Source organism: Callorhinus ursinus, unplaced genomic scaffold (assembly GCF_003265705.2).
Source record: "Callorhinus ursinus isolate GAN/ISIS: 27379988/994484 unplaced genomic scaffold, GSC_fseal_2.0 scaffold52, whole genome shotgun sequence".
Taxonomy (NCBI): Eukaryota; Metazoa; Chordata; class Mammalia; order Carnivora; family Otariidae; genus Callorhinus; species Callorhinus ursinus.
The window spans coordinates 7424207-7446331 of record NW_027397114.1 but is presented as its reverse complement, the minus strand read 5'-3'; the positions used below and the strand labels follow the sequence as shown (position 1 = coordinate 7446331).

General features: G+C 38.1%; 1 protein-coding gene across 2 annotated transcripts in view; it reads left to right on the top strand.

Annotated features, from left to right (window-relative positions):
• Positions 1–22125, top strand: part of NPEPPS (aminopeptidase puromycin sensitive) — a 98595-nt gene that overhangs the window by 1835 nt on the left and 74635 nt on the right. For both annotated transcript variants that reach the window (XM_073883823.1, XM_025859214.2), the window contains exon 2: positions 7851–7935. In XM_073883823.1, the coding sequence (XP_073739924.1) occupies positions 7851–7935 (85 nt within the window). The remainder of the gene's footprint in view (positions 1–7850; positions 7936–22125) is intronic.

Sequence of the window (22125 nt, the reverse complement as noted above, 5' to 3'; positions counted from 1 at the left end):
TCTTGTGACTTGGCAAACGTTCGGGAAGAAGGACCTATGATGAATGAGTTCGCATTATGTGAAAAGACCAAGATGTAAAAAAATCATTTATTTCTTTACCTCATTAGTTGGTGTCACCGGTTCATAATTTTGAGAGAGATCTATTTAGGGAAAACTTTCAGAAAAAAAAATTGTCAATAAAGATTTTTAAGTGATTATTAGGAAGTGATGATTTTACTTAAGTGTTAGGACAGAACAAGATGCAGTGCCATGCTTCTCCTTACCCCTTTTCTCCTTGTTTTTCCAAAGTGATGAGAAATATGTGGAAGGCTGCTTTGGGCCATTGAGGGAGCACGTGGTAATGTACTAGATATTAACAAGGAATTGTTAATTTGGTATAAAGAAATAAATCTTTTTTAGTAACAGGAGCTTTTGAAAGCAGTTCTTTTCAGAAAGTCTTTTCAGGCTAGGTGGCAACACAAATGAAATATGGTAGGATAGTAAATTCTAACAGGTTTATTAAAGAATGATTGGACTTTTTTAATTGTACACATTGCCATCTTTGTAAGAGTAAAGGAGTTCGTGTTGGTGAAAAGTTAACATTAATAGTAAAAAGCATATATTCGTGTTTTTGAGATCCCTGGATTGGAGCAGTAAGTCTAAATTGTGGCATTAGATGGTATCTTACTGTAGAAATCTAAAAATGTGGGCAGGATTGTATCTCTAGAAATCTAGATTTATAATGGTATTGGGTCAGTTTCCTAAGAGTTGGAATCATATTACACAAAGTATACAAGTTGTTTGGTTGCTTTAGTTGCAAAATTTTATGATAAGCCCAGAGTATTTGTACAGGTTACATATTAGAAACTTAGTGGATTTTTAACCTGGTCTGGGGTGTGGACTCCTGGGGAAGGTGAAGAAATTAGTCAGTGTGCACTGACTTTATAAGTAGTTGTCTTTTACGTAAGTATGTGGTCTAGGTCAGCAGGTTTTGCAAAAGTGTTACCATGGGCCTAGAGGAATGGGACGTTGTCACCCCTCCCCTATACCCCCTTTACTTCAGGATATTTGAGAGCAGTGGATTTTTTGCTATTTTGAATTCTGACTAGTAGCTATTTTGAATTCCGACTCTCTTGCTTTGTGGATAATTAATTAAAAAATAGATAAGATGTTTTTGTGAGTGGCTACAGTTCCTTGTTATGAATGTATTGTGGTTTATACAGTAATTGGGCTTTCTCTTATGGAAATATTTAACCTGTGCCAAAGAAATTAACTTCATCCTTCAAGGCCAGAAGTCAGGATATAGTAGACAGTCCCTGGCCTTTGCCAGTAAAATATTCACGTTGGTGATGACTAAATTGGCACTTAGAGGAGAGTTACAGATATAGTAGTTTGGCAGGCTAAAACTTGGCACCTAAATGGATGTTATTGTCAACCCTGTGTTATGGTATTTTCTGCCCAAATGCTGCATATTTTCTTCTTTTTTTTTAAAAGATTTATTTATTTATTGGAGAGGGGAGAGTGTAAGTGTGCAGGCGGGGAGGGTTAGAGGGAGAGGGAGAGAGAAACTTGAGCAGATCATCTACACTGAGCATATAGCCCCACATGGGGTTGATCCCATGACCCCGAGATCACAACCTGAGCCGAAACCAAGAGTTGGTGCTTAACTGAATGAGCCACCCAGGTGCCCCTTTCATATTTTCTGTGCGGTCATTTTGGTTGTTTTTTTATTACTTAAAGAAGTGATAATAATTTGTCAGTTTTGTACTAGATCACTAAATGGTCTTAAGAAATTAAATTTGAGAGATTGGTGATAAGAAATTGAACTTGTTCAGATCTTCTGTTGTTTCTTGAAAAGTGTGTATGAAGAAACACCTCAATATGAGAAACTTTCATATGTTAAGCTTTATCTACTATCATCTGGCAATGAATTTTGCAGTGAATTTTCCAGATAAATGAAGCTTACCCTTTGAGGCACTTAGACTTTAAAAAATATTTACTGATTTGGATGGAAATATTCCAAAAATGTATTACTTTTTTAAACTCTAGTTCCTTATAATCTAGGCTTGTTTCTTTCCTTTTTTAAAATACTGGACATCATTTTGGACATCTGTCATTGATACTTAAAACCACAGATTACCCAAAACTATGCACTATAATTTATTAGTTTCATATCTGTTCTTTAAAGTTTTTTGTTTTTCTTACTGTTAGGTTATTACTTCTTGCTGCTTACTGTGCCTTGTTCCTGCCTCTTGTGCAATTTATTCCGTCTTCTATCTTACTGAACTTGATCTGTAGAGGTCTGAGTACCAGAAAAAAGCTTGTGTGATCTTAAAAAAATTTCTAAGTGAGGGTTTGTTGGACTCTTCTGAGTGAAGGGAATGAGCTTTATTGTATGGACTTTGTATCATCTATTCTGGCTTTTGTATAGGCTCTTTTTTTTTTTTTACTTCCTGGTTTTGGATAATTGATATTGTCCAGTACAACCTGGACAAATGTGATCTTGAATAGTAAATTATCTATGAAACTTCTCTGAACTTTGCTACATAAGTGAGCCTGTTCTTATTTTAAGGTAGATCCTATTCTAATCTGTATGTGAGTCAGTGGCAAAGGACTGAGTCCTCTGATAGCTCTTTTGTTGTTAACTGAGATTAGTTCTCCAGATCTTGGAGATTCAGTTTTGAACATCATTTAAATATGTAGCTCTTAGTTTGGCCACTTGTAATCACTTTAAAATTTTACTTTAAATTAGGAAATCTTTTAGAAATACAGAAAAGTAACCCACCACCCAGATTTAGCAGATACTAACGTTTTCCCCCATTTGCTTCAGACTGTGCCTGATGTTTTTTGGGAAATAAAATGTCACAGATACCACCAAAGTCCATTTCCATCTCTTTCCACCCCCACTCCCAGAGGTAACTTCTCTCTGGGTAGGTATTATTCCTATATATAGTTTTAAAGTTTTATTGAATATGTAAGTAGCCACAATATTCTGTATGTTTAAAATTTTTACATTAGTGGTACTACGTTTGACTTTCTGCAACTTGCTCTTTTCAATGTCTCTTTTGTTAGAAAACTTGGCTCAATTTGTGTTTACTAATTATTTGCTCCTTGTTGTCTCTAGAAATTACAGCCCTAGTCCACAAAGGCAATGATTATTACAAAATTTTAACGATGAAATTCCTTGTAAGGCAAAATGACTCAGATTCAGATTGATATTTGGAGTTGTCATAATGGAGATTTCCTTTTGCTAAAATCTGGGGGCTTTGGCAGTCAAAGAAAAGCCTCTTGGGTCTTCTAGTACCTGTAAGATGTATTTCTAAGTGATCATAATAAAGACTCATTCAGGAAAAAAAAAATCTCATAATGCTGCTTTCCTAACTCATGGGAAACTTCCATTGTAAAATTGTTACAAGTGGTCAAGCTGCCTCTTCCCTAGAGCCATTACTTAGTGTTTGGTTCAGTTGAAGTGCAGTCTGTATGGGGCTCCAAGAAGACTTAACCGTGGGTTTGAAACAAGGAAAGGAAACACTGTTGTTCCATTCTTTAATAGCATCAAAAGGAGAAGTTGAAAATTAGCTTGTTACCACACAATATATATGCCAACTTTAACATTTTGCTTCTATTTTAAGCTTGCATACTGTGAAGCTCTTAATGCTGAAATTCCTTTGAATTATTACCTGTATTTTTGGTTGTGGAACACATCACTAACATGATGTTAATATGTGAGAAATCATGTATTGAATCATCAGGTCAGTGCTATTGTGGGGAAAACATCAAAAAGAGCAGTGTTACTGTGTGGTAGTGAAGCGCTTAACTCCATGTAGATATTTTAAATCTGTACATGTATGCTGATATCCAAAGTACTATATAATATAGCACATAGTTTTTAAATTTTGTATCATTCTGATAGACACTTTATAAACTGTTAGGTGAATGCTGTTAGATGATATTCAGAGGAACATCTTTATGATTACAGCACAGTTAATCTTGGTCTCTGTGTATATCTTTTTTTTTTTTAAGTAAACTCTATGCCAACTCACAGCCCTGAAATGTAAGAGTTGCTGAGGCAGCCACATGCCCGTGTGTGTGTGTGTCTTAATAACAAAAATCTATTAACTGATTACAGTGAATCACGCACTAAGGACTAAAACAAGCATTTTATATCCTGTTTAAAATGCATGTCTAATCTGAGGCAGAGTATACTGTCAGATTTTTAAAATTTGAGTAGCATTCTATTACTGAGATAAGTATTTTTGTTCCTTTGGTTCCTCCCTCCCACCCTTCCAGAAATGGCAGAATCTTGGGGAAAAAAAAAAAGATTAGTAGCTATTCAACAAGCAGCTTAATTCAGTAGTATAAACAGGTGGGTTTTCCCTAAACACAGGAGGTTAGAATGTACTTGTAAATGGATGTTGTAGACTGTGCCTTTCCAGGGTATGCAAACACTTTCACTTAGAATGTTACAATAGTAGTGAGGTGAATGTCATTTGGCATATGTAGTGTTGTACAGGTATCTTTACATTGGCAGATAAACTGCTTGGCTACCATTAAATTCACTGTAGATGTTGATGGATGAAAATATGATTGCCTAGCTAAAGATGAAGATGTTAACTAAACTACTGTTATTATCCTGTTGACACAAACTTCAGACTCTGGAAGGTTTTATTCATTTTACTTTTTGGAGACACCTCCCTGCAGTCCACCCCATCCTCATTAAGTGCTTCATTTCTCTCTGTTGCTGAATTTTCTGAAAGTGAATTTATAAATAGGCAAAGGGGTCTTTCTTGATTGTTTGTTCATTCAAATGTAGTGCTATAAATGGCCAGTTGGTACAGAAAGGTTTTAGTGCTGCTTAGGAATGTTCCTGATGAAATAAACAGTGTGAAGGAATATTACCACTCACAAAATTATTTATTTAAAGATTTTATTTTTAAGTAATCTCTTACCTAACATGGGGCTGGAACTCACAATCCCAAGATCAAGAGTTGCCTGCTCTACCGACTGAGCCAGCCAGGTGCTCCTACCACTTAAAAATAAAAAAAAAAAAACGTTTATTAAATGACATTTTTGTTTAGAAACAGAGAAATTTATGGAAAGGATTTTTTTTTAAACTAAGCTCTACACCCAATGTGGGGCTTAAACTAATGTCCCCAAGATCAGGATTCTCACATTCTACCAACTGACCTAGCCAAGTCGCTGAAAAAGATTTTTTTTTAATGAGCCAAAATAGTTTCATGTTATGGGTTAGTGATTTTAACAGTCTGTTACAGGCTTACTAACATACTATCTGTAATTTAGGTCAGGTAATTTTAGTTTGAGATTAATCATGTTTATTTATTGGTTATTAATAAAATGATTACCCTTTGGTATAGCTTTTTCATATAGATATTATATTATTCCTGTGTCCTTACCTAGTTCTGAGGTCTGTTAGTGATTCAAGGCCCTATTGACCTACATGTGGGTTTTGTTTGGACTGCACAGTGTTTTTGCAGATTTATATTAGTTGCCATCAGTTACAGTTTGGGAGATTGCACATGAAATCTGAAATTTGTGGCCCTTTTTTTTTTTTTAAAGTAATCTCTCTGTCCAACGTGGGGCTCGAACTCAGACCCAGAGATCAAGAATGGCATGCACTACCAACTGAGCCATCCAGGAGCCCTGTGGCTTTTTTTTTTTTTTTCTTTTTGTAATTGGAAGATCTGTCAATACTAAGTCTGCTTTTCAGTATAGCAATAATTGGTTGGCTCCAAGAAATGGCTACCTCCCCCTTCCTTTATGCATAGCCTTCACCTGGCCTACTCTACTCACCTGCTTGTCTGGCCTCTGTAGACATTTGTGATTTAGGGCATCTGTACTTTTGTTAGTTTATTTATTTCATTTTTAGATTTTATTTATTTATTTGAGAGAGAGAGGGAAAGAGAGAGCTCTTGCATGTCAGCAAGGAGGGGCTGAAAGGGAAGGAGGGGGGAGGGAGAGAGAGAAAGATCTGAAGCCCACTCCACCTTGAGTAGGGAGCCCCATGCAGGGCTCCATTTCACAACCATGAGATCATGACCTGAGCCGAAACCAATAACTGACTGAGCCACCCAGGAGCCCCAGTATTTTTGTTATTTTAAATTTAGACCATTCAAATGAATGGTCTGAAAATGAATTTGAGGTTCTGTTTAAATTCAACAACTATATAAAAGCAGGTCTACAACCAAATTGAAAAGTGGGCAAGGGTTATGAATAAATAATTTACAGAGAAAAAGAATGGCAAAAAAAAAAAGGAAGAAGAAAGAAACTAAAAAGAGAAGATGCGTAATCAGGAAAGTTCTATTTAAAGCAATGGTAGAATACCATTTAATACCCATAAGATTGTCAAAAAATTTTAAGTTTTTTGGAGGATGATGAACATGGGATTTCCTTATTCTTTGCTCACGGGAGTGTTAATTGAAACTACTCTAGAGCATAATTGGGATATTCTTGGTAAAGAAAAATGTGCATAAGAAAACATGGACCAAGATATTTATTATAGTACTATTTTAAATAACAAAATAGTGGAAATAATCTAACTTCCTTTAGAAAGGAAATGGATAAATAACCGTAGTTTATTTATAGAATGGAATACTTCTCTGTAGGAGTTAAAAGTAAATGAATTAGATCTACATCTGTCTGCATTTACCCATCTCAGAAACAATGTTAAAAAAGCAGATGCAAAGGTTATATACATTTTGATACTGTTTGTATAAAATTAAAAACATTGTTTGCTGGGACGCCTGGGTGGTTCACTTGTTTAAGCATCTGCCTTCGGCTCAGGTCATGACCCCAGGGTCCTGGGATCGAGTCCCACATCGGGCTCCTTGCTCAGTGAGGAGCTTGCTTCTCCCTCTCCCTCTGCTGCTCCCCCTGCTTGTGCTCTCTCTCTCTGACAAATAAATAAAAATCATTAAAAAAAAACAAACCATTGTTTGCTGATCTTTTTATAGGTAGCAGAAGTACTATACATATGTGAGAAAGAGCTACATTAGCCTTAGGAGAGTGGTTATCTCCATGTAATGAGGAAGAGAGGATGGGGTTTTCTTTCATTATATCTGTATTTTATTTTGGGGCATCTGAAGCAAGTAAGACAAAATCTTAAAAAGTTTATTTAATCTTGGTGGTGAGTCATTACTGTATGTTATATCCAAAATGTTACTTTGGTAAGAGAAAAAATTTAGAGTGTCTTACGAAATTTTGACATGGTTTATGATATCACTTTTCTTTCTCTATCCTTAAAGAAGGTCTTATGATGGGTTTGATGTATAGGTTGAAATACATAATTAATTGCAACATGAGAAGTGTCTCCTAATTAATTTTTTTAAAAGATTTTATTTATTTATTTGAGAGAGAGAGAATGAGAGATAGAGAGCACGAGAGGGAAGAGGGTCAGAGGGAGAAGCAGACTCCCTGCCGAGTAGGGAGTCCGATGTGGGACTCGATCCCAGGACTCCAGGATCATGACCTGAGCCGGAGGCAGTTGCTTAACCAACTAAGCCACCCAGGCGCCCTCTCCTAATTAATTTTTAATTTGAAAAGTTTTAATTGTTTTAAATAAAAGTTTAAGTGGGAAAAATGCTTTTATTTAGCTCATTGGTCAGATATTTAAATTCTGTAAAATACTTAAGTGTTTATTGTTGCTCTTAATAAAATTTGAAAAATGTGAATTGCCTTGGATTACTTAAAACTACTCATTTATTTTTGCCATTGATGTATAAATACTCAGTCTAGGTTTTAGTGATGCCTGGGTTTAAAAAAATTCCTGGTGACACACATTAGGCCAAGATGAAGATGTACATGTTACTAATCTTGGCTATTTCTGACACTTCTGGTTTTTCTTTTCCCTCTAGGTGAGGCAGGCAACCAATCAGATTGTGATGAATTGTGCTGATATTGACATTATTACAGCTTCATATGCACCAGAGGGAGATGAAGGTAAGAGCTCTTTTCCATTTAATTTGCTGTCTCCCTGTGTGTATGATGTGTGTGTGGTGATATATACATTTTCAGATTAAGATATCAGTGTTTGTTACTTTAGAAATAGGAAACATTTTTAGATATTCATGGGAAATATTTTAATAATCTGTAGTATGAGATAAAGGAAATGCCACATTTTAATTCTACTTCAAACATTAACATATTTTGTAACCCTAGGCAGATTATATTTTCATAAATATAAAATGAATATAATACCATGCATATAAAGCTGAAGAGTTTTTTTTTTTAACATTTATTTATTTATTTGAGAGAGAGCACGCATGAGTGGGAGGGGCAGAGAGAATCCCAAGCAGACTCTGTGCTGACCGCAGAGCCAGACATAGGGCTTGATCCCATCACCCCAAAATCACAACCCGAGCTGAGATCAAGAGTCAGTCGCCCAATCGACCACGCCACCCAGGCGCCCCAAGCTGAAGAGTTATTTTTAAAATAAGTGCTTTGAACATGAAAGATTGGTTCATCAAGGTGGCTTACTTCATATGTGGTTTTCTTAAAGGTTTTTTTTCCCCCTTTTGGACAATAAATTAAAATTGGGATAATGAATGTTACTCATAATTGAGAGAAAAATACTTGCCTTATGAGATGGAATGTGGAGGTTAGAATCTAGATGACCAAGTTAGTTACAGAGTAAGAATATGTTAAAAAGAAACATTATATAGAATGTGTGGGAACTCAGGGCGCCTGGGTGGCTCAGTGGTTAAGTGTCTGCCTTCGGCTCATGTCATGATCCCAGGGTCCTGGGATCGAGCCCCACATCGGGCTCCCCGCTCTGTGGGAAGCCTGCTTCTCCCTCTCCCGCTCCCCCTGCTTGTGTTCCCTCTATCCCTGTGTCTCTCTCTGTCAAATAAATAAATAAAATCTTAAAAAAAAAAAATGTGTGGGAACTCAGTTAGCATCTTTAAAATGGGAACTGTTTTAGACCTTGTAATTACAACAAGGATTAAATTGAGTAGTCAGTTTTGGCCTGAAATCTTATTCCCACGTAAGTTACATTTTAAAAAGTTGTCATGTTTGGCATGAACTCACAAGTGTATTAATACTGGAACTGAGGTGCTCTTTACTTTTGACAGAATGATTTTTTGATTGGTCTCCACTACTCTGAAACTTCCTCTTAGAAAATTTTTTCATTTGATATCAGGGCACCTGGCTGGCTTAGCTAGTAGAGCATACAACTCTTGATGTCAGGGTCGTGAGTTCAAGCCCCACATTATGTGTAGAGCTTACTTAAAGAAAAAAAAAAAGGAAAGAAAAGAAAAATTTTTTCATTTGATGTCAAATAAGTTAGAAATTTGACCTTTTAGTTTACATTTTGTATTGCTCTTTCCTCTCTCCTTTACACTGGAAAGAAGCATAAAGTAACATTTTAAGGCCAGGCAATATTTATTTTATTTCATGAATTTTTCTTATATTATCTTGTCCATAGAAAGACAAAAAAAAAAAAAAGGTAGCAGTTGAGCAGATTATTTCCAAGAAGTACTTATGTTCGATTGTTTATAAATGAGATCAAATTGCTGTGATTTTAAGTTAGAGGAATAGATCCTTCAAATGGACTTTGAGTGAGTGCCAACATTAAAAAAAATTGTTTGGTAAATGAAAGAGGGATTATTTAATTTCTTTACCTGTGAAGAAAAATATAAGCACCTTAGCCAAGCCTATTGAGACAAGCTTGCTTTGTTGTAGGCAGGGAACATTTAAATTTGATATAGAGTTTTAAAATGGGGCAGAGTATAGATAGGAAGAGATAGTGAAATACATGTGCATCCTCCAGGTGGCACGGTTTCAGCTCAGGTTTGTTTTTATCTTCCTCTACTAAAATGCCAGGAAAGAATTCAGAGAACTCAAATGCTTTGAGTATGCATAACTGAATGGTGCCAAGCTCATAATAGTCAGAATAGCATTGTTTGTGTTCTGATTAAGAGGGTCAGAAGAGAAATGAAAGCTTAAAGAAGTGAAGGGGATTTGGAGAGAGATTCAGATAAAACATTACTCTTTTTTAGGTACATAAAATATTTTCTTCAAAACTAGCTAAGGGATATTTTTCAACTCATTTCTCCTGCAGCAATGGGAAAAACCTAGAGTCATGTGTAAGCTCCTGTAATTTTAGAGTATAAGAGAATGGGAAATTGTATTAATTGGAATTTTAAGGTTTCAGTCAGAAACAGATTTGGCCTTCCAGACACATACACAGTGTAATTCTATCCTTGGGCATAGTAGCATTTCTTGATTTTTACCTTATAGAAGAGTACAACATGTTGTTTCTTTAGAAATTTCCAGGGCGGTATGGTTTGGCAGGGGAATAATTGAGTTAATAGGAAAGGTACCACTTTTAACTCAGCTAATCTCATCTAGTACAGTACCTATTAATACTTAATTCTGCAAGACCGAGTTACATATGTGTAGCCACTAAATCTTGGTACTTTAAGGTAAAATCAGAAAATCACTCGAAGGCACAAAATTGTTGCATCTTTGTGTAAGTTTTTAATTAATAGAAGAAAAAAAGCCATCTTGTGGTTTGTGCAGTGACCCAGAAAGACCTATTGGCATGTATCTCTTTAAACTAAGGCCCTGCCTTTTCAACAGAAATAACTTATTTTAAAACCTAATTGAGATCTTTGTAATATTTTAAAAATGAGAACTCAGTAAGAAAAACGGCTGAAAACTGTTTTTTTACTGTTCTGCACTTCAAGGGTTGGTGAAATCACTAACATTTAAGCCCCAATGCAAGGAGTGCATCTCCCTACACAGTGCAGGGGTTAGTATTGTCTCCAGCTTCCGCAAGAGTGCCTGAACTCAGGTCATGACAGGTAAAGAGACTTTTTAATTTATCATTAAGAGATGGCTTGGGCATAACCACACGGAGAATGATCACTTGACAGTTTCGTACCAACTTTTCCCTTAGTATATTCTGTCAGGTATGTCGGTAGTGTTAGCTGTGTAGGGAAAGAGTTTTCCTTGTTCCATACAGAGTTCTGATACATAGCTTCAGATCCACCACATAACCTTGGCTTATCCATACAAGGCATTGAAATCTTAACACGTTTATTCTTGAAGTAGAGTTACATTTTTCCGAATATGCAGATGAGTGCATGTGTGTTTAATGAGAATGAAACAGCTAGGCAGAAATACTGCCAAATATTAACAATTTTGAGCAAAACTATTAACTTGAGAAAAAGGAATGGTTCCTCACACTTGATCAGAGGCCTTTATCATAAGCTTCAATAAGCCTTTATAAGCCTAGCAGTGATATATATTGTTATGCAGTTAAATGTGGATTAGGAATAACATTAATAAACCACCATCTCTTTGCAAGAATTTTCTGAATTAAATGGTGATTTTAGGGGCGCCTGGGTGGCTCAGTTGTTAAGCGTCTGCCTTCAGCTCGGGTCATGATCCCAGGGTCCTGGGATCGAGCCCCATATGGGGCTCCCTGCTCTGCGGGAAGCCTGCTTCTCCCTCTCCCACTCCCTCTGCTTGTGTTCCCTCTCTTGCTGTGTCTCTCTCTGTCAAATAAATAAAATCTTAAAAAAAAATGGTGATTTTAGGGGCACCAGGGTGGCTCAGTCGGTTAAGTGTCTGTCTTCAGCTCAGGTTATGATCCCAGGGTCTTGGTATCGAGCCTCACGTCAGGCTCCTTGCTCAGTGGGGAGCCTGCTTCTCCCTCTGCCTGCTCCCCCTGCTTGTTTGCACACACGCTCTCTCTCTCTCTGTCAAATAAATAAGTAAAAATCTTTTTAAAAAATGGTGATTCTAGGGCGCCTGTGTGGCTCGGTTGGGCGACTGCCTTCAGCTCAGATCATGATCCTGGAGTCCCTGGATTGAGTCCCACATCGGGCTCCCTGCTCGGCGGGGAGTCTGTTTCTCCCTCTAACCCTCCCCCCTCTCATGTGCTCTCTATCTCTCAAATAAATAAATAAATAAAATCTTAAAAAAAATGGTGATTCTATTTTTCGTACTAATAAACTTTATTTTTCAGAGCAGTTTGGAGTAAAAAGTACAGAGATTTCCCATGTATTCCTTGTCCCACCCACCCCCCTCTTCCCTCATTATCAACATCCTGAACCAGAGTGGTGCGTTTGTTACAGTCAATGAACCTACCTCAGCACCTCATTAAAACTCAAAAGTCCATAGTCTACATTAGGGTTCATTCTTGGTGTTCTACATTCTATGGGTTTTAACAAATATAAAATGACATGTATTCGCCATTACAGTATCACACACAATTGTTTTACTGCTCTAAAAATCCTGTGTTTAGGGGTGCCTGGGTGGCTCAGATGGTTAAGCGTCTGCCTTCAGCTCAGGTCATGATCCCAGGGTTCTGGGATCAAACCCCGCATCTCTCTGTCAAATAAATAAATAAAATCTTAAAAAAAAAAATCCTGGAGGCTCCTGGGTGGCTCAGTTGGTTAAGCGGCTGCCTTTGGCTCAGGTCATGATCCCAGGGTCCTGGGATCGAGCCCCGCATTGGGCTTCCTGCTCAGTGGGGAGCCTGCTTCTCCCTCTCCTCCCCGCTCAGTGTTCTCACTCGCTATCTCTGTCTCTCGCTTTCAAATAAATAAAATCTTTAAAAAAAAAAAAATCCTGTGTTTATCCAGCCCTCCTTCCTAACCCCTGGCAACAACTAATCTTTTTCCTGTCTCCATAGTGTTGCCTTTTCTAGAATGTCCTATAGTTGTAGTCAGAGTGCAGTATGTTGCCTTTTCAGGTTGGCTTCTTTCACTTAGCAATGATGCATTCACGTTTCTTCCATGTCTTTTCATCATTGCTTGGGAGCTCATTTCTTTTTAGCTCTGAATAATATTCCATTTTCCGTATATACCAGTTTATCCATTTACCCACTGAAGGACTCCTTGTTTACTTCCAGGTTTTGGGAGTTATGAGTAAAGGTGCTGTAAGTACCCATGTGCAGGTTTTTGTGAGGACATGTTTTCAGCTCCTTTTGGTACATACCAAGGAGCATGGTTGCTGGATGCTATGGTAAGAATGTGTTTAAGGGTGCCTGGCTAGCTCAGTCAGTAGGGCATCCAACTCTTGATCTTGAGTTCAAGCCCCACATTGGGTATAGAGATTACTTAAAAAAGAGTGTTTAGTTTTGTAAGAAACTGCCAAATTGTCTTCCAAAATAACTATCATTTTGCATTCCCACCAGCAATGAGTAAGGTTCTTGTTGCTTTGTATGCTCCCAATCATTTGTTAGTGTTTTATTTTGGCTATTTTAATAGGTGTCTAGGGGTATGTCATTATTGTTTTAATTTGCAGGTCTCTAATGACATGATGTTGAAACCCTTTCATATGCTTTCTTGTCATCTGCATATCACCTTCAGTGAGATGTCTGTTCAGGTCTTTGACACAATGTTAATTGTTCTTTTTCTTATTGTTGAGTTTTAAGAATTCTTCGTATGTTTTGGATAACAGTCCTTTATCAGATGTATCTTTTTTTTAAAGATTTATTTATTATTTGAGCACAAGCAGGGGGAGAGGCAGAGGGAATCTTCAGGGAGACTCCCTGCTGAGCGCAGAGCCTGACATGGAGCTCAGTTTCTCCACCCATGAGATCATGACCTGAACCGAAACCAAGAGTCAGACGTTTAATCTAGTGAGCCACCCAGGCACCCCCAGATGTGTCTTTTGCAGATATTTTCTCCCAGTCTGTGACTTGTCTTCTCATCCTTTTGACATTGTCTTTTCTCAGAGCAGAATTTTTAAATTTTAATTAAGTCCAGGTTATCATTTATTTCTTTCCTGGATTATACCTTTGGTGTTTTATCTGAAAAGTCATCACCCATACTCAAGGTCAACTAGGTTTTCTCCTGTGTTATCTTCCAGGAGTTTCATTTTACATTTAGGTCTATAATCTATTTTGAGTTAATTTTTGTAAAAGATATAAGGTCTATGTCTGCATTAGTCATTTTTGTATATGGATGTCCAGTTTTTCCAGCATCATATGTTGAAAAGATAGCTCCATTGTATTTCTTTTCCTCCTGTCAAAAATCAGTTGACTATATTTATGTGGGTCTATTTCTATTTCTGTTTTCTGTATCTGTTCCATTGATCATCTTGTCTCGTTTCTCCAATACCACGCTATCTTTTTTTTTTTAAGATTTTATTTATTTATTTGACAGAGAGAGACACAGCGAGAGAGGGAACACAAGCAGGGGGAGTGGGAGAGGGAGAAGCAGGCTTCCCGTGGAGCAGGGAGCCCGATGCGGGACTCGATCCCAGGACCCTGGGATCATGACCTGAGCCGAAGGCAGACGCTTAACGACCGAGCCACCCAGGCGCCCCTTCACACTATCTTGATTACTGTAGACTTTATGGTAAGTTTTGAAGTTAGGTAGTGTCAGTCCTCTGACTTTGTTCTTCGTTATTGTGTTGGGTATTCTGGGTTGTTTGCCTCTGCATATAAACTTTATTTTTTTAAAGATTTTATTTATTTATTTGACAGACAGCACAAGTAGGCAGAGCAGCAGGCAGAGGGAGAGGGAGAAGCAGGCTCCCCCTGAGTAGGGAGCCCGATGCAGAACTCAGTCCCAGGACCCCGAGATCATGACCTGAGCCAAAGGTAGCCACTTAACCGACTGACCCACCCAGGTGCCCCTGCATATAAACCTTAGAATCAGTTTTTCAGTATCCACAAAATAACTTTATGGGATTTTTATTGGGATTGGGATTAAATCTATAGATCAAGTTGGGAGGAACTGACATCTTGACAATATGGAGTCTGACCGTGAACATGGAACATCTCTCCATTTATTTAGTTCTTTAATATCTATTATGAGTTTTATAGTTTTTCTCATATATATCTTGTATATACAAATACAACATTTGTTGTATTTATACCTAAGTATTTCATTTTTGAATGTGATAATGTAAATGATAAAGTTTTTAATTTTTAAGATTTTATTTATTTATTTGACAGAGATACACAGTGAGAGAGGGAACACAAGCAGGGGAATGAGAGAGGGAGAAGCAGGCCTCCCACTGAGCGGGGATCCTGATGCAGGACTCGATTCTAGGACCCTGGGATCCTGACCTGAGCTGAAGGCAGATGCTTAATGACTGAGCCACCCAGGCACCCCATGTTTTTAATTTCAAATACCACTTATTCATGGCTGGTATATAGAAAAGTGATTGACTTATGTATATTAATCTTGTATCCTGCAACCTTACTATAACTGCTTATTACTTCCAGGAATTTTTTGCTGATTCTTTTGAATTTTCTACATGAGCATGTCATCCATGAACAAGGACAGTTTTATTTCTACCATCCCAATATGTATTTCATTTTCTTGTCTTAACTGCATTAGCTAGGGCTTTTCAGTATATTGTTGAAAAGCAGTGGTGAGACATCTTTGCTTTTTCCTCATCTTAGCTAGAAAGCTTGGAATTTCTCACCATTAAGTATGGTATTAGCTGTAGGGTTTTTGTAGATGTTCTGTATCAACTTGAAGAAATTCATCTTTATTCCTACTTTGCTGAGAGATTTTATCATGAATGGGTATTGGATTTTGTCAAATGCTTTTTCTGCATCTTCTGATGATTGTGTGATATTTCTTCTTTAGACTGTTGATGTGATGGAGTACATTGATTGATTTTTGTATTTGAAATTGCCTTGCATACTAGGATAAATCCCACTTCGTCATGGCATATAATTCTTTTTATATATTGTTGGATCCGATTTGCTAATATTGTTGAGGATTTTTGCTTTTATGTTCATCAGAGATATTGGTCTATAGTTTTTTATATGTCTTCTGTTTTGATATTAGGGTAATGCAGGCTTCATAAAATGAGTTAGTGTTCTTTCTGCTTCTATGCTCTGGAACAGATTTATTTATTTATTTATTTTTAATTTTTTTTTTTTAAAGATTTTATTTATTTATTTGACAGAGAGACAGTGAGAGTAGTAACACAAGCAGGGGGAGTGGGAGAGGGAGAAGCAGGCTTCCCGCTGAGCAGGGAGCCCGATGTGGGACTCCATCCCAGGACCCTGGGATCATGACCTGAGCCAAAGGCAGATGCTTAACGACTGAGCCACCCAGGCGCCCTCTGGAACAGGTTTTAGAGAATGCATATCATTTCTTACTTAAATGTTTGGTAGAATTCACTAGTGAACCTATCTGAACCTATGCTTTCTGTTTTGGAAGATTATTATTTCAATTTCTTTTTTTTTAAATTTTTATTATTTATTTATTTTTTAAAAAGATTTTGTTTATTTGACAGAGAGGTACATAGTGAGAGGGGAACACAAGCAGGGAGCCCAATGTGGGGCTCGATCCCAGGACCCTGGGATCATGACCTGAGCCGAAGGCAGTCACCCAATGACTGACCCACCGAGGCGCCCCTTTTTTTTTCATTATTTTTAAAGATTTATTTATTTATTTTAGAGAGTGTGCTTGTGAGTCGGTGGGGGAGGGGCAGAGAGAGAATCTAAAGCATACTCTGCACTGAGTGTGGAGCCCAACACAGGGCTTTATCTCACGACTCTGAAATCGTGACCTGAACAAAAACCAGAAGTTGGACACTCAACCAACTGAGGCACCCAGGTGCCCCTGGTTCAATTTCTTTAATAGATATATAGCTTTTCAGATTATCTGTTTCTTCTTGTGTGCGTTTTAGTAGATTATGTGTTTCAAGGAATTGGTCCATTTCATTGAGATTTTTAAATTTGTGGGCAGAGATTAGTTTATAATATTCCTATATTATTTTAAAATGTAATTTAATTTATTCATGGGGGGAGGGGCAGAGGGAGAGGGAGAGAGAGAGAATCTTAAGCAGGCTCCATGCCCAGTGCAGAGCACAATGCAGGGCTCATATCATGACCCTGAGATCATGACCTGAGCCAAAATCAAGAATTGGTTGCTTAACTGACTGAGCCACCCAGGCACCCCTCCTGTATTATTTTTCTTAATGTCTATGGGGTCTGTAGTGATGTTCCCTCTTTCAATTCTCTTCTTTTTTTAAGAAAAGATTTATTTATTTTAGCGAGAGAGTGGGGGTGGGGGGGCGGAGGGGGAGAGAGAGAGACTTCCCAAGCCGACTCCTTGCTGAGCATGGAGCCTAATGTGGGGCTTGATCCCATGACCTGAGCCAAAACCAAGAGGTGCTTAACTGAGCCACCCAGATGCCCCCACTGGTTCAATTCTGATTTTAGTAATTTGTATTTTCTCTCTTTTTCTCTTAACCTGGCTTTTGAGACTTACTGATTTTGTTGATTTTTTTTTTTCAAAGAATCAGCTTTTGGTTTTGTTGATTTTTCTCTACTGATTTTCTATTTTAATACTTTTTTTTTAAGAAAGATTTTATTTATTTATTTGACAGAGAGAAAGACAGCAAGAGCAGGAACACAAGCAGGGGGAGTGGGGAAGGGAGAAGCAGGCCTCCCGCAGAGCAGGGAGCCCGGTGCGGGACTCGATCCCAGGACCCTGGGATCATGACCCAAGCTGAAGGCAGACGCTTAACGACTGAGCCACCCAGGCGCCCGCTGATTTTCTGTTTTAAATTTCATTGATTTCTGTTCTATTTTTTTTTAAAGATTTTATTTATTTTTTGAGAGAGAGAGCATGAGTAAGGGAAAGGCTGATGGAGAGGGAGAGGCAGACTTCCCCACTGAGCAGGGAGCCCGATGAGGGGCTCGATCCCAGGACCCTGGGATCATGACCTGAGCCCAAAGCAGCCTCTTAATGGACTGAGCCACCCAGGTGCCCCTCCTCTAATTTTTACTATTTTTCTCCTGCTGCTTATTTTGGATTTAATTTGTTCTTCTTTTTCTGGTTTCCTAAGATGGAAGCTTAGATGGTTTATTTGATTTATTTTTAATTTTTTTTTTTTTAAGTAAGCTCTATGCCCAGTATGGGGCTAGGACTCAAGCTCTACTGACTGAGCCAGCCAGGCACCCCTAGATGATTGGTTTTAGATCTTCTTTTGTGATACATGGTTTCAGTACTGTAAATTTCCCTCTAAGCACTGCTCTCACTGACTCTCACAAACTTTGTTAAGTTGCATTTTCATTTTCGTTTAGTTAAAAATATTTAAAGATTTCTCTTGAGGTTTCCTCTTTGACCTATGTGCTATTTAGAAGTATTACAATTATGTAATTTCCAAGTATTTGAGGATTTTTCTAGCTATTTTGCTGTTATTGATTTCTAGTTTAATTCCTTTGTGGTCAGAGAACAGACATTTTATGATTTCTATTTTTTTAAATTAGTTAAAGTGTGTCTGTGTCCAAGAACATGGTCTCTCTTGGTGAATGGTCCAAATGAGCTTGAGTAAAATGTGTAACACAAGCTGTCCTTTGATGAAATCGTCTACAGATGTCAATTATATGCAGTTGATTAGTGGTGCTATTGAGTTCAACTATATCCTTGCAGATTTTCTGCTGCTGAATCTGTTTATTTCTGAGAGAAGAGTGTAAAGTCTCCAACTCTAATAGTAGATTCATCTGTTTCTCTTTGCCATTCTATCAGTTTTTGCCTCATGTATTTTGATGCTTTATTGTTAGTTGGATACGCATTAAGAATTGTTATGTCTTGCTGGAGTATTGCCCCCCTTCTCATTATGTAATGTTCCTTTTAACTTTTCTTGCTTTCAAGTCTGCTCTGTCTGAAATTAATATGGCTCCTCCCACTTTCTTTTGATTAGTTTTAGTATATCTTTTTCTATCCCTTTACTTTTAATCTGAAAAGTTTTTTAGTGGCTGCCCTAGAGTTTGAAATATATATTTATTATTAATCCAGTCACTTTCAAATAATGCCATAGTGCTTCCCAAGTAGTGCAAGTACCTTATAATAACAAAGTATTCCCAGTTCCTTCCTGCCATCCCTTGTTTCATTGCTGTCATTCATTTCACTTATGCATAAGCATGCCCACACATACACAGAAGCCGACATAATTAAACTACATTGTTACTATTCATATTTTGAACAGTTATCTTTTAGATCAATTAAAAATAAAACATTTTTAAATTTTACTTATATTTATTCATTCTCAGATGCTCTTTCTTTATGTAGATCCTAGTTTCTGACCTGTATCATTTTCCTTTTCTCTAAAGAACTTCTTTTAACGTACCTTGCAAAGCATATCTACTTGCAACAAGTTCCCTCAATTTTTGTTTGTCTGACAGAAGTTATTTCTCCCCCCCTTTTTAAAGATTTTATTTATTTATTAGAGAGAGAGAGAACCTGAGCAGGGGGAGGAGCAGAGGGGGAGGGAGGGGAAAGAATCTTAAACAGATTCTGAGTTGAGCACAGAGCCCCATGCTGGGCTCCATCTTACCTGAGATCATGACCTGAGCTGAAATTTAGAGTTGGACACTTAACAACTGAGCCACCCACGTGCCCCTCTCCCCACTTTTTTTTAAAGACTTAATTTTTTTCAGAGCAGTTTAGGTTCACAGCAAGATTGAGAGGAACATTCTTTCACTTTTGAAGGATCATTTTGAAGGATACAGAATTCTAGCTAGTTTTTCTTTCTCGGCCCTTTAAATATTTCATTCCATTGTCTTCTTGCTAGCATGGTTTCTGAGAAGTTGAATGTAATCCTTATCTTGCTCTTTGATAGATAAAGTGTTTTTTCTCTCTGGCTTCTTTCAAGACTTTTTCTTTATGTTTGATTTTCTAAAGTTTGAATATGATATGCCTAGGTTTAGGGGTTTTTGGCATTTATCCTGCTTGGTCTTCTCTGAGCTTCCTGGATCTGTGGTTTGGTGTCTGACATTAATTTGGGGAAATTCTCAGCCATCATTACTCCAAATATTGCTTCTGTTCCTTTCTTTTTCTTGTCCTTCTGATTTCCCATCATGTATATGTTACACTTTTTGTAGTTTTCCCACAGTTCTTGGATATTTTGTTCTGTTTTTTATTTTTTTCAGTTTTGGAGGTTTCTTTTGTCATGTCTGCAAGCTCAGAGATTGTTTCCTCAGCCTTGAGCAGTCTAACAATCAGCCCACGAAAGGCATTCTTCATTTCTGTTATTATGCTTTTAATTTCTATAATTAAAAAAAATTTTTTTTAGAATCTCTCTCTCTACTTACATTATCAATCCATTCTTTTTTTTTTTAAGATTTTATTTATTTATTTGACAGAGAGAGACACAGCGAGAGAGGGAACACAAGCAGGGGGAGTGGGAGAGGGAGAAGCAGGCCTCCCGCCGAGCAGGGAGTCCAGTGCGGGGCTCGATCCCAGGACCCTGGGATCATGAGCTGAAGGCAGACGCTTTACGACGGAGCCACCCAGGCGCCCCTATCAATCCATTCTTGATGTGTCCACTTTTTTCATTTAAACTCTTAGCAAAAAAAAAAAAAGCTCTTAGCATATTAATCATAGTTTAAAAAAAAATCTAGTCTGAGAATTCCAACATTCCTCCCGTTAACTGACTCTGGTTTTGATGCTTGTTTAGTGTCTTCAAATTGCATTTTCTGCCTTTTAATATGCTTTCAGTATTCTTTTGAGAGGCAGACATGAGGTACTGGGTAAAAGGAACTATACTAAAATAAGCCTTTAAGAACGCTATGGTAAGGTGAAGGGATAGGGAAAGTATGTATAATTCTCGAAGTCTCAGTCTTTCAGTGTCTCTGCTCTGTGGACTTCACCAGCACTTTCCCGTTTCTCCCTGACTGGTGGGACAGGATGGCTGGTGGAGCTGGAGTTCATTCTTTCCTTTACCCCAAGTAGGTTAGGCTCTGATAAAACCCAGCAGGTTAAGCTCTGGTAAAATAGTTTCTCTTGAAGGCAGGTTTTGTTAAGAACAGAATGCCCCAGCATATTTCCAAATACCTCCTTTTCCTCTCCTCCTGCCAGAAGCATGAGGGGATTTTTCTCTGATACTCACTTAGGACCTGGTAACTCTCAGAGGTAAAACTCACGAGAGAGAGAGAGAGAGAGAGAGTGTGTGTGTGTGTGTGTGTGTGTTTGGCTTGGGGGGGTCCTCCCATGGCCAGATTCTCCTGGAATTTTTTATTTATTTTTGTAAAAGATTTTTTTTTAAAGATTTTATTTATTTGAGAGAGAGAATGAGAGAGAGAAAGCACGAGAGGGAAGAGGGTCAGAGGGAGAAGCTGACTCCCTGCTGAGCAGGAAGCCCGATGTGAGACTCGATCCCGGGACTCCAGGATCATGACCTGAGCCGAAGGCAGTCGCTTAACCAACTGAGCCACCCAGGCGCCCTAAAAGATTTTTATTTGACAGAGAGCACATGTGCACACTCACAAGCAGGGGGAAAGGCAGGCAGAGGGAGAAGGAGGAAGACAGAGGGAGAGAGAGAAGCAGGCTCCCCGCTGAGCAGGGAGCCCGATGTGGGGACTCGATCCCAGGACCCTAAGATCATGACCTGAGCCAAAGGCAGACGCTTAACTGACTGAGCCACTCAGGTGCCCCAACTCCTGGAATTTTTAACTCTCAGACTTGTGCACACCTGAGCCTCCTACGCTTCACCAGTTACAGCACAGATCTTCCTACCCCAGCATTGGTTGCTAGAGGTGGTTTCTGCTTGTGGGATTTTGCTTAAGTTTAAGTTGTGATTCTTTGTATCTGCCAGTCACCAATCCTTTTGGCAGTGGTTTATCCCGTGACCTCCCTCTCTGGCAGATCTAAGGAGAGTTGTTGATTTTTCAGTTTGTTTAGCTTTTTACTTGTTGTTAGGATGGAGTGGCAACTTCTGAGCTTATAATATGCAAGACCAGAAATTCTCCTGGTGATTTTCTTTTTATTTCCAATATAAAAGGTTGTGTTTTAAAAATATACAAGCCAGGGGCGCCTGTGTGGCTCAGATGGTGAAGCGTCTGCCTTCGGGTCCTGGGCTTGAACTATGCATCGGGCTTCTTGCTCGGCGGGAAGCCTGCTTCCCCCACTCCTTCTGCTGCTCACCCTGCTTGTGCTCTTTTGCTCTCTCTGTCAAATGAATAAATAAACTCTTTTAAAAAATATATATACAAGCCATCTGTGCCTTTTTGTGGGCATATGCTTTCATTTCTTTGGGTAGATACCTGGGAATACAATGGCTGCATCATATGGTAAATGGAGAATTTTTAAAGAAACTGCCAGTTTTCCAAAGTGGTTGTACTATTTTATAGTCTCATTAACTGTGTATGAGAGTTCCAGGTGCTTCATAGTCTTGTTATTTTTAAGTGCTAACACT